This window comes from Salmo salar, chromosome 18, assembly GCF_965601325.2.
Source record: "Salmo salar chromosome 18, fSalSal1, whole genome shotgun sequence".
Lineage (NCBI taxonomy): Eukaryota > Metazoa > Chordata > Actinopteri > Salmoniformes > Salmonidae > Salmo > Salmo salar.
Genome location: NC_138308.1, coordinates 89,685,624 through 89,699,177, shown reverse-complemented (window position 1 = coordinate 89,699,177; position 13,554 = coordinate 89,685,624). Strand labels below are relative to the sequence as shown.

Here is a 13,554-nt window from a genome sequence, read left to right as displayed (position 1 = left end):
GCAGAACTGTAGCTGTTGTTACTTTGTTTGAATTGTTAAGTGGATGCTTTACTCCTTTATTTTAATTAAAGATGAGTATTCACGTACCTGCTGCGCCTTGGTCCATTTCTACAGAAGACAACCGTTACATCAGTACATTGTTTTCAGTGAGGAAATGTACCAGTCTGCTGTTAATGATAATGCAGAGGATTTTCCCAAGGTTGCTGTTGGCGCATATCCCTCGGTAGTTATTGGGGTCGAATTTGTCTCCACTTTTGTGGATTGGGGTGATCAGTCCTTGGTTCCAAATATTGGGGAAGATGCCAGAGCTAAGGATGATGTTAAAGAGTTTAAGTAAAGCCAGTTGGAATTTGTGGTCTGTATATTTTATCATTTCATTTTGGATGCCATCAACACCACAGGCCTTTTTGGGTTGGAGGGTTTGTATTTTGTCCTGTAGTTCATTCAATGTAATTGGAGAATCCAGTGGGTTCTGGTAGTCTTTAATTGCTGATTCTAAGATTTGTAATTGATCATGTATATCTTGTTGCTGTTTGTTCTTTGTTCTTTGTTATGGTGCCAAAAAGATTGGAGAAGTGGTTTACCCATACATCTCTGTTTTGGAAAGATAACTCTTCGTGTTGTTGTTTGTTTAGAGTTTTCACATTGTCCCAGAAGTGGTTAGAGTCTATAGATTCTTCAATTACGTTGAGCTGATTTCTGACGTGCTGTTCCTTCTTTTTCCGTATTGTATTTCTGTATTGTTTTAGTGATTCACCATAGTGAAGGTGTAGATTCAGGTTTTCTGGGTCTATGTTTTTGGTTGGACAGGTTTCTCCATTTCTTTCTTAGCTTTTTTGTTCTTCATTAAACCATTTGTCATTGTTGTTAATTTTCTTCAGTTTTCTGATTGACATTTTTAGATTTGATTGGGAAGCTGAGAGGTCAAATATATTGTTTAGATTTTCTACTGCCAAGTTTACACCTTCACTATTATAGTGAAATGTTTTGTCCAGGAAGTTGTCTAAAAGGGATTGAATTTGTTGTTGCCTAACTGTCTCTCTCTCTCTCTCTCTCTCTCTCTCTCTCTCTCTCCACGCTTCCTGTTTCTTAACGCACAGAGTGCACCGCGCGTTATCTGTCACATAACACACACTTTTTCTCTCTCACAATACACATGCGGTGGCTGCAACAGCAGGAAGCACTGAGCTCTATCATCAGACAGTGGAAACACAACAACAACATGCAGGGCTGAAGCTGTTCGTTCACTGAAGGACAACTGTACTGACCAATAGTTGTTGTTTTTACAGATGAGAAGGAGAGAGAAGAAACTTACTCTCTGAGACCTGAAAGGAAAGGAGAAGAGGATATAGTAAAAGAGAGATACTTTACTGCTTTCTCTGAGACCTGAGGAGAAGAGAGGAGAGGATATAGTAAAAGAGAGATACTTTACTCCTTTCTCTGAGACCTGAGGATAGGAGAAGAGAAAGAGGAGGTGAGGATACAGTAAAAGAGAGTTACTTTACTCCTCTCTCTGAGCCCTGAGGAGAAGAGAGGAGAGGAGAAAAGAAGAGACTGTATTTTTCTGTTATGATTTTAGTCTCTGATGGAGGATGTTCTTCAGTGATGCAGATGTAACAGCCTGTGAGGCAGAACATGCAGTTCTACTACGTGTACGTGGTAAGTCTGTGTGTGTGTGTGTGTGTGTGTGTGTGTGTCTAAACTAGCACACTACTTAGAATTAAGCAATGTAATGTTAGGTATGAGCAGTAGTGTGTTGGGTATAAACAGTAGTGTGCCGGGTATAAACAGTAGTGTTCTGGGTATAAACAGTAGTGTGTTGGGTATAAACAGTAGTGTGTTGGGTATAAACAGTAGTGTGTTGGGTATAAACAGTAGTGTGCTGGGTATAAACAGTAGTGTTCTGGGTATAAACAGTAGTGTGTTGGGTATAAACAGTAGTGTGCTGGGTATAAACAGTAGTGTGCTGGGTATAAACAGTAGTGTGCTGGGTATAAACAGTAGTGTGCTGGGTATAAACAGTAGTGTGCTGGGTATAAACAGTAGTGTTCTGGGTATAAACAGTAGTGTGCTGGGTATAAACAGTAGTGTTCTGGGTATAAACAGTAGTGTGCTGGGTATAAACAGTAGTGTGTTGGGTATAAACAGTAGTGTGCTGGGTATAAACAGTAGTGTGCTGGGTATAAACAGTAGTGTGCTGGGTATAAACAGTAGTGTGCTGGGTATAAACAGTAGTGTGCTGGGTATAAACAGTAGTGTGTTGGGTATAAACAGTAGTGTGCTGGGTATAAACAGTAGTGTGTTGGGTATAAACAGTAGTGTGCTGGGTATAAACAGTAGTGTGCTGGGTATAAACAGTAGTGTGTTGGGTATAAGCAGTAGTGTGCTGGGTATAAACAGTAGTGTGCTGGGTATAAACAGTAGTGTGCTGGGTATGAACAGTAGTGTTCTGGGTATGAACAGTAGTGTGCTGGGTATAAACAGTAGTGTGCTGGGTATAAACAGTAGTGTGCTGGGTATAAACAGTAGTGTGTTGGGTATAAACAGTAGTGTGCTGGGTATAAACAGTAGTGTGCTGGGTATAAACAGTAGTGTGCTGGGTATAAACAGTAGTGTGCTGGGTATAAACAGTAGTGTGCTGGGTATAAACAGTAGTGTGTTGGGTATAAACAGTAGTGTGCTGGGTATAAACAGTAGTGTGCTGGGTATAAACAGTAGTGTGCTGGGTATAAACAGTAGTGTGCTGGGTATAAACAGTAGTGTGCTGGGTATAAACAGTAGTGTGTTGGGTATAAACAGTAGCCTATTTGTGATTCCACATCAACTACTCATAGTATGTTCTGCCAGGAGTTAGCTGCTGTCCTTCTTCACGTTATCATGATCACAGTTCATATTGTCTTTACGGCATCTTACTACCAGTGGAGGCTGCAGAGGGGAGGATGGCTCATAATAATGGCTGGAATGGAGCTTCTCATTCATTAAAACGCAATAAACCTCAGTGGCAGTTTCGTCAACCTTTGGAACAATATTAAATGGCTGGCAACTGTGAATGAACTTCTTACCAAAGTATGTCTTGTATTTTACATCTGCAGAGCTGCTCGCCTTTTTAATATTGCAAGGAGAACCTGCTTCTATTCATGATAATTCATTTGATATATAAAGCACATTTCAGGCTCCAAGGCACAACACAACATGATAAAAAAGTACAACAAATCACAGCAGTCACAGTATTAAAAACTGGCCGTACACAGATGCAAAGCACATTGTTTTACAATGTGTTTTTATTAGTATGATTTCATTACAAGGAGAAGTGTTTTTTAATGATTATTTAAGATTATTACACTTTAAAGGATAAACAGTAGTTTCTGTTTCACCCCCTGGAGTCAATGTCTTATTAGCATAATAAAGGGGTTTTCAACTTCCCTCTGGGAGTATCAATGATATGAAATCTCTCCTCATAAAAGGATTTATGGTTCATTGAAGTGAATGACCGACCGCATGCTGCCGCTTGTAGTGGAGAGGGGATGAAACGATGGCCCTTACATTGCTACATGTAGATCAGGACATGTGGAGCCCCTCTTGATTACTTTCTCCAGGAGTTGATGTGTGTTTGTCTAAACCTCCACCCTCCACCCTCCACCCTCCACCACTGACAATCTAACCCTCCACCCACCACCCTCCACCACTGACAATCTCACCCTCCACCCTCCACCCTCCACAATCTAACCCACCACCCTCCACCACTGACAATCTAACCCTCCACCCCTGACAATCTAACCCTCCACCCTCCACCACTGACAATCTAACCCTCCACCCTCCACCACTGACAATCTAACCCTCCACCCTCCACCACTGACAATCTAACCCTCCACCACTGACAATCTAACCCTCCACCCACCACCCTCCACCACTGACAATCTCACCCTCCACCTTCCACCCTCCACAATCTAACCCTCTACCCACCACCCTCCACCACTGACAATCTAACCCTCCACCCCTGACAATCTAACCCTCCACCCTCCACCACTGACAATCTAACCCTCCACCCTCCACCACTGACAATCTAACCCTCCACCACTGACAATCTAACCCTCCACCCACCATCCTCCACCACTGACAATCTAACCCTCCACCACTGACAATCTAACCCTCCACCCTCCACAATCTAACCCTCCACCCTCCACCACTGACAATCTAACCCTCCACCCACCACCCTCCACCACTGACAATCTAACCCTCCACCCACCACCCTCCACCCCTGACAATCTAACCCTCCACCCTCCACCACTGACAATCTAACCCTCCACCACTGACAATCTAACCCTCCACCCACCACCCTCCACCACTGACAATCTAACCCTCCACCCACCACCCTCCACCCCTGACAATCTAACCCTCCACCCTCCACCCTCCACCCTCCATCCTCCACCACTGACAATCTAACCCTCCACCCTCCACCACTGACAATCTAACCCTCCACCACTGACAATCTAACCCTCCACCCACCACCCTCCACCACTGACAATCTAACCCTCCACCCACCACCCTCCACCCCTGACAATCTAACCCTCCACCCTCCACCCTCCACCATCCATCCTCCACCACTGACAATCTAACCCTCCACCACTGACAATCTAACCCTCCACCACTGACAATCTAACCCTCCACCACTGACAATCTAACCCTCCACCCACCACCCTCCACCACTGACAATCTAACCCTCCACCCTCCACCACTGACAATCTAACCCTCCACCCACCACCCTCCACCCTCCATCCTCCACCACTGACAATCTAACCCTCCACCCACCACCCTCCACCCCTGACAATCTAACCCTCCACCCTCCACCCCTGACAATCTAACCCTCCACCCTCCACCCCTGACAATCTAACCCTCCACCCACCACCCACCACCACTGACGATCTAACCCTCCACCCTCCACCCCTGACAATCTAACCCTCCACCCTCCACCCTCCACCCCTGACAATCTAACCCTCCACCCTCCACCACTGACAATCTAACCCTCCACCCTCCACCCTCCACCCCTGACAATCTAACCCTCCACCCACCACCCTCCACAATCTAACCCTCCACCCACCACCCTCCACCACTGACGATCTAACCCTCCACCCTCCACCATCCATCCTCCACCACTGACAATCTAACCCTCCACCCTCCACCATCCATCCTCCACCACTGACAATCTAACCCTCCACCACTGACAATCTAACCCTCCACCCACCACCCTCCACCACTGACGATCTAACCCTCCACCCTCCACCACTGACAATCTAACCCTCCACCCTCCACCCTCCACCCCTGACAATCTAACCCTCCACTCTCCACCCTCCACCACTGACAATCTAACCCTCCACCCTCCACCCCTGACAATCTAACCCTCCACCCACCACCCTCTACAATCTAACCCTCCACCCACCACCCTCCACCACTGACGATCTAACCCTCCACCCTCCACCCTCCACCATCCATCCTCCACCACTGACAATCTAACCCTCCACCCTCCACCATCCATCCTCCACCACTGACAATCTAACCCTCCACCACTGACAATCTAACCCTCCACCCACCACCCTCCACCACTGACGATCTAACCCTCCACCCTCCACCCTCCACCCCTGACAATCTAACCCTCCACCCTCCACCCCTGACAATCTAACCCTCCACCCTCCACCATCCATCCTCCACCACTGACAATCTAACCCTCCACCACTGACAATCTAACCCTCCACCCACCACCCTCCACCACTGACAATCTAACCCTCCACCCTCCACCCCTGACAATCTAACTCTCCACCCTCCACCACTGACAATCTAACCCTCCACCCTCCACCCCTGACAATCTAACCCTCCACCCACCACCCTCCACAATCTAACCCTCCACCCACCACCCTCCACCACTGACGATCTAACCCTCCACCCTCCACCCTCCACCATCCATCCTCCACCACTGACAATCTAACCCTCCACCACTGATGATCTACAGAGCAAAAACAACAACAAATATGTCACTGTCCGGATACTTTTGGAGCTCACTTTATATAGACCAGGTGCACAACAAACATCGTACTGCCCTGTCACTTCTGATTCTTCTTATACACTGTTCTCTCAGCGGCTTGCTGGCCTGTTGCTATTTACAATCAGTTGTTTCCCAATTATGTTACATAACAGCCTCTCTCACTATGTAATACCCATGTAACACTAGTTAACCTCGACAACCTATTACGCCTAGAATTATACTGAGAAAAAATAGAAAGGCAACATGTAAAGTGCCGGTCCCATGTTTCATGAGCTGAAATAAAAGATCCCAGGGAGGTTCCGTTCATACAGCGTCATAACCGACTTCAGTGAGAAAATCCCATCATGCTTGTAGCCAATGCAGGTTTTAAATGCAATGTTACCACGGTCGCGGAGATCACATTCAGGGTGCAGATGTCGGCTCAACTATAAATGACCTCTAAAGATCACATCCGCATTTCTGGAAACAATGCCACTGTTCTAGCTAGCACCTTTGATATTATCTTGGTTTTGTTGAGGAGGAGAGGATCATCCAGCAGAATGGTAATAATAAAAATAGCTGTTCTATCGCACGTGCAAATATGTCAGAGGGAGAAAACAACTGTTTGTTTACAGTAACTTTTTTGTTGTTGTAATATCCCAAACGGACGTGGCAGTTTCACAATTAAGGATTCCAGCTTTAAACGTCAAGCGCGCTATAATGCAGCTCTAGTGAGGATCCAAATAAATCCCAGCCTTCTGTATTGACTGCTCTCTTACTGCTATATTTATGCTTTTAAAAAGAAAATTCTTACTATTTTACCGTAATTACACTATTGGTAGAGCATGAGGCAGAGTCCAACAGAGTCATCTCCCTAAATACTTTCTATAACGGTAATGATTGTAAATGTAGTTTTTCCTGTAATCCACTAGAGGTAGAGAGAGGAGTGGATGTGAGGGAGGGATGGAGAGAGAGAGAGAGGAGGGAAAGTGGGGGTGGGAAGGAAAGAGGGAGAGAGAAAGAGAGGTAGAGAGTAGTGGATGTGGGGGAGGGATGACGAGAGAGAGAGGGAGAGGGTGGGATGGAAAGAGAGAGAGGGAGAGAGGAGGGAAAGTGGGGAGGGATGAGAGAGACAGAGATGGAGGGATCTCTCAAGAGTTAGAGAGAGAGGAGAGAAGTGGAGGAGGTATGGAGAGAGGCAGAGACAGAGAGATGGAGGAGAGAGGAGTCTAGGTCTGAATGGGAAAAAATGGGTCTCGCCCTGTTAAAAAGTTGAGGTTGAAAATATCTCAGCTAATGAGGATAAATCAACTATCCACTCCTATTACGACTCTACGGGACTAGACAACTCTTCTTGATTCAGCGCCAACACACACATACAGAGAGGACCCAGAGTGTTACTGTTCCTCTATGGAAAGCGCACTGGGTACATATCTCATATGTGTTTGCTTTACTCACCGTCCATCAAATGTATCTATGGAGGAGACAGTAGGGACTCTGGAGACTGAGGTTTTTCTGTAGGAACTTTTAGAGTTTGTCCCAGGACACACACACACACACACACACACACACACACACACACACACACACACACACACACACACACACACAGCATCACAGCGGCCTGCAGTACTGTATGTTCTTCCAGTTTCTCTCTGGGTGATGATTCTCTCTTCCTTCTGAACACTAAGTTCCTGTGTGTGTGTGTGTGTGTGTGTGTGTGTGTGTGTGTGTGTGTGTGTGTGTGTGTGTGTGTGTGCTGACTCTCTGTGTGTGTGTGTGTGTCTGACTCTCTGTGTGTGTGAGTGTCTGTCTCTCTGTGTGTGTGTGTCTCTCTGTGTGTGTGTGTGTGTCTCTTTGTATGTGTGTCTTTTTGTGTCTGTCTCTCTGTGTATGTGTGTGTCTCTTTGTGTGTGTGTCTGTGTGTCTGTCTCTCTGTGTGTGTGTGTGTGTCTCTTTGTGTGTGTGTCTTTGTGTGTCTGTCTCTCTGTGTGTGTGTGTCTTTGTGTGTGTGTGTGTGTCTTTGTGTGTGAGTGCAGTACTTGCACCACGGTCTGTGTTTGTGTGTGTCCCAGTGTCGTTGTATTGTGCAAATTGTTCAGGAACAGATATGAGTCACTGAAGGGAGATCAGGTATCGTACTGGGAGTGAGATAAAGACCTAGCTGTTGAACATGATGACAAATCAACATCTTAAATGCAAAAAGAGATCATGAAGGAAAGGATCATGAAGGAAAGGATCATGAAGGAAAGGATCATGAAGGAAAGGATCATGAAGGAAAGGAGCATGAAGGAAAGGAGCATGAAGGAAAGGAGCATGAAGGAAAGGAGCATGAAGGAAAGGAGCATGAAGGAAAGGAGCATGAAGGAAAGGAGCATGAAGGAAAGGTGCATGAAGGAAAGGTGCATGAAGGAAAGGAGCATGAAGGAAAGGAGCATGAAGGAAAGGAGCATGAAGGAAAGGAGCATGAAGGAAAGGAGCATGAAGGAAAGGAGCATGAAGGAAAGGAGCATGAAGGAAAGGAGCATGAAGGAAAGGAGCATGAAGGAAAGGAGCATGAAGGAAAGGAGCATGAAGGAAAGGAGCATGAAGGAAAGGAGCATGAAGGAAAGGAGCATGAAGGAAAGGAGCATGAAGGAAAGGAGCATGAAGGAAAGGAACATGAAGGAAAGGAGCATGAAGGAAAGGAGCATGAAGGAAAGGAGCATGAAGGAAAGGAGCATGAAGGAAAGGAGCATGAAGGAAAGGAGCATGAAGGAAAGGAGACAATACAAAACACCAACGTTTCGGCATCAAGCCATCAAATCAAATCAAATCAAATTGTTTTAGTGACATGCGCTGAATACAACAGGTGTAGACCTTACAGTGAAATGCTTATTTACGAGCCCCTAAAAATGGATAAGAATAAGAAATAAAAGTAACAAGTAATTAAAGAGCAGCAGTAAAATAACAATAGCGAGAGTATATACAGGGGGTACCGGTACAGAGTCAATGTGCGAGGGCACCGGTTAGTTGAGGTAATATGTACAGTACATGTACAGTTGAAGTCGGAAGTTTACATACACCATTGACAAATACATTTAAACTAAGTTTGTCACAATTCCTGACATTTAATCCTAGTAAAAATTCCCTGTCTTAGGTCAGTTAGGATCACCACTTTATTTTAAGAATGTGAAATGTCAGCATAATAGTAGAGATAATTATTTATTTCAGCTTTTATTTCTTTCATCACATTCCCAGTGGGTCAGAAGTTTACATACACTCAATTAGTATTTGGTAGCATTGCCTTTAAATTGTTTAACTTGGGTCAAATGTTTCGGGTAGCCTTCCACAAGCTTCCCACAATAAGTTGGGTGAATTTTGGTCCATTCCTCCAGACAGAGCTGGTGTAACTGAGTCAGGTTTGTAGGCCTCCTTGCTCGCACACACTTTTTCAGTTCTGCCCACAAATTGTTCTATAGGATTGAGGTCAGGGCTTTGTGATGGCCACTCCAATACCTTGACATTGTTGTCCTTAAGCCATTTTGCCACAACTTTGGAAGTATGCTTGGGGTCATTGTCCATTTGGAAGACCCATTTGCGACCAAGCTTTAACTTCCTGACTTATGTCTTGAGATGTTGCATTAATATATCCACATAATTTTCAGTCCTCATGATGCCATCTATTTTGTGAAGTGCACCAGTCCCTCCTGCAGCAAAGCACCCCCACAACATGATGCTGCCACCCCCGTGCTTCACCGTTTGGATGATGTTCTTCAGCTTGCAAGCCTCCCTCTTTTTCCTCCAAACATAACATTTTTACATTTTACATTTTAGTCATTTTAGCAGACGCTCTTATCCAGAGCGACTTACAGTAGTGAATGCATACCTTTCATACATTTTCTTTCTCTCACGATAACAATGGTGATTATGGCCAAACAGTTCTATTTTTGTTTCATCAGATCAGAGGACATTTCTCCAAAAAGTACAATCTTTGTCCCCATGTGCAGTTGCAAACCATAGTCTGGCTTTTTTATGGCGGTTTTGGAGCAGTGGTTTCTTTCTTGCTGATCGGCCTTTCAGGTTAAGTCGATATAGGTCTCGTTTTACTGTGGATATAGATAATTTTGTACCTGTTCCTCCAGCATCTTCACAAGGTCCTTTGCTGTTGTTCTGGGATTGATTTGCACTTTTCGCACCAAAGTACGTTCATATCTAGGAGACAGAACGCATCTCCTTCCTGAGCAGTATGATGGCTGCGTGGTCCCATGGTGTTTATACTTGCGTACTATTGTTTGTACAGATGAACGTGGTACCTTCAGGTGTTTGGCAATTGCTCCCAAGGATGAACCAGACTTGTGGAGGTCTACAATTTCTTTTCTGAGGTCTTGACTGATTTCTTTTCATTTTCCCATGATGTCAAGCAAAGAGGCACTGAGTTTGAAGGTAGGCCTTGAAATACATCCACAGGTACACCTCCAATTGACACAAATGATGTCAATTAGCCTATCAGAAGCTTCTAAAGCCATTACATAATTTTCTGGAATTTTCCAAGCTGTTTAATGGCACAGTCAACTTAGTGTATTAATTTCTGACCCACTGGAATTGTGATACAGTGAATTATAAGTGAAATAATCTGTCTGTAAACAATTGTTGGATAAATTACTTGTGTCATGCACAAAGTAGATGTCCTAACCGACTTGCCAAAACTATAGTTTGTTAACAAGAAATTTGTGGAGTGGTTGAAAAACAATTTTAATGACTCCTACCTAAGTGTATGTAAACTTCCGACTTCAACTGTAGGTAGAGTTATTAAAGTGACTATGCATAGATGACAACAACAGAGAGTAGCAGCAGTGTAAAAGGGTAGGGGGGGGGGCAATGCAAATAGTCTGGGTAGCCATTTGATTATGTGTTCAGGAGTCTCATGGCTTGGGGGTAGAAGCTGTTTAGAAGCCTTTTGCACCTAGACTTGGCGCTCCAGTACCCCTTGCCGTGTGGTAGCAGAGAGAACAGTCTATGACTAGGGGGGCTGGAGTCTTTGACAATTTTTAGGGCCTTCCTCTGACACCACCTGGTATAGAGGTCCTGGATAGCAGGAAGTTTGGCCCAGTAATGTACTGGGCCGTACGCACTACCCTCTGTAGTGCCTTGAGGTTGGAGGCCGAGCAGTTGCCATACCAGGCAGTGATGCAACCAGTCAGGATGCTGTCGATGGTGCAGCTGTAGAACCTTTTGAGGATCTGAGGACCCATGCCAAATCTTTTCGGTCTCCTGAGGGGGAATAGGTTTTGTCGTGCCCTCTTCATGACTGTCTTGGTGTGCTTGGACCATGTTCGTTTGTTGGTGATGTGGACACCAAGGAACTTGAAGCTCTCAACCTGCTCCACTACAGCCCCGTCGATGAGAATGGGGCCGTGCTGGCTGCTCTTTTTCCTCAATCCACAATCATCTCCTTTGTCTTGGTCACGTTGAGGGAGAGGTTGTTGTCCAGGCACCACACGGCCAGGTCTCTGACCTCCTCCCTATAGGGTGTCTCCTCATCGTGGGTGATAGGCCTACCACTGTTGTGTCATCGGCAAACTTAATGATGGTGTTGGAGTCGTGCTTGGCCGTGCAGTCATGAGTGAGCAGGGAGTACAGGAAGGGACTGAGCATGCACCCTTGAGGGGCCCTTGTGTTAAGGATCAGCACAGCGGATGTGTTGTTACCTACCCTTACCACCTGGGGGGCGGCCCGTCAGGAAGTCCAGGATCCAGTTGCAGACGGAGGTGTTTAGTCCCAGGGTCCTTAGCTTATTGATGAGCTTTGAGGGCACTATGGTTTTGAACGCTGAGCTGTAGTCAATGAATAGCATTCTCACATAGCCTTTTGTTCTGGTGGGAAAGGGCAGTGTGGAGTGCAATAGAGATTGCATCATCTGTTGATCTGTTGAGGCAGTATGCAATTTGGGTGGGTCTAGATTTTCTGGGATAATGTTGTTGATGTGAGCCATGACCAGCCTGTCAAAGCACTTCATGGCTACAGACGTGAGTGCTACTGGTCGGTAGTCATTTAGATAGGTAACCTTAGTGTTCTTGGGCACAGGCACTATGGTGGTCTGCTTAAAACATGTTGGTATTACAGACTCTGACAGGGAGAGGTTGTACTGCTCTGTGAATGTTGACCTGTTTAAAGGTCTTACTCACATCGGCTGTGGAGAGTGTGATCACACAGTCTTCCGTAACAGCTGGTGCTCTCATGCATGTTTCAGTGTTATTTGCCTCGAAGCGAGCATAGAAGTAGCTTAGCTCGTCTGGTAGGCTCGTGTCACTGGGCAGCTCTCGGCTGTGCTTCCCTTTGTAGTCTTGAATGGTTTGCAAGCCCTGCCACATCCCACGAGAGTCAGAGCCGGTCTAGTACGATTCGATCTTAGTCCTGTATTGACGCTTTGCCTGTTTGATGGTTCTTCGGCAGGTTCATTCCCGCTCCTAGAAAGCGGCTGCTCTAGCCTTTAGCTCAGTGCGGATGTTGCCTGTAATCCGTGGCTTCTGGTTTGGGTATGTATGTACGGTCACTGTGGGGACGACGTCATCAATGCACTTATTGATGGAGCCCGTGACTGATATGGTGTACTGCTCATTGCCATCGGAGGAATCCCGGAACATATTCCAGTCTGTGCAATCAAAACAGTCCTGTAGCTTAGCATCTGCTTCATCTGACCATTTTTTTATTGATCTAATCACTGGTGCTTCCTGCTTAAATTTTTGCTTGTTAGCAGGAATCAGGAGGATAGAATTACGGTCAGATTTGCCAAATGGAGGGTGAGGGAGAGCTTTGTATGCGTCTCTGTGTGTGGAGTAAAGGTGGTCCAGAGTTTCTTTTCCTCTGTTTGCACATTTAACATGCTGGTCGAAATTTGGTAAAACGGATTTAAGTTTCCCCGCATTAAAGTCATCATCACCATCATCATCCTCATCCTCATCATCATCCTCATCGTCATCACCATTAAGCCATCATCATCATCATCATCATCATCACCATGAAGCCATCATCATCATCATGACCACCATCATGACCACCATCATCATCATCACCATCTTCCTTATCAAGCCACCATCATCATCCTCCTCAGCATCATCATCACCATCATCATCATCATCACCATCATCTGTGTAAAATCCGATAGTATAACATATACAGTGCCTTGCAAAAGTATTCCTCCCCCTTGGCGTTTTTCCTATTTTGTTGCATTACAACCTGTAATTGAAAATGATTTTTGGGGGGATTTCATGTAATAGATATACACAAAATAGTCCAAATTGGTGAAATGAGATGAAAAAATAACTTGTTTCAAAAAATAAAAATAAAAAAACAATGGAAAAGTGGTGCGTGCATATGTATTCACCCCCTTTGCTATGAAGCCCCTAAATAAGATCTGGTGCAACCAATTACCTTCAGAAGTCACAAAATTTGTTAAATAAAGTTCACCTGTGTGCAATCTAAGTGTCACATGATCTGTCACATGATCTCAGTACATATATACACCTGTTCTGAAAGCCCCCAGAGTCTGCAACACC

General features: G+C 45.3%; 1 protein-coding gene across 2 annotated transcripts in view; it reads left to right on the top strand.

The window, feature by feature from the left end:
• Positions 1-1,152: 1,152 nt before the first annotated feature.
• The window catches only part of LOC106577881 (rho GTPase-activating protein 6), a 134,595-nt gene continuing 122,193 nt past the window's right edge, over positions 1,153-13,554 (top strand). The window contains exon 1 of one of the 2 annotated variants that reach the window (XM_045701570.2): positions 1,153-1,659. In XM_045701570.2, the coding sequence (XP_045557526.1) occupies positions 1,636-1,659 (24 nt within the window). In that variant the 5' untranslated portion in view covers positions 1,153-1,635. The remainder of the gene's footprint in view (positions 1,660-13,554) is intronic. The other variant, XM_045701569.2, reaches the window with a different exon arrangement.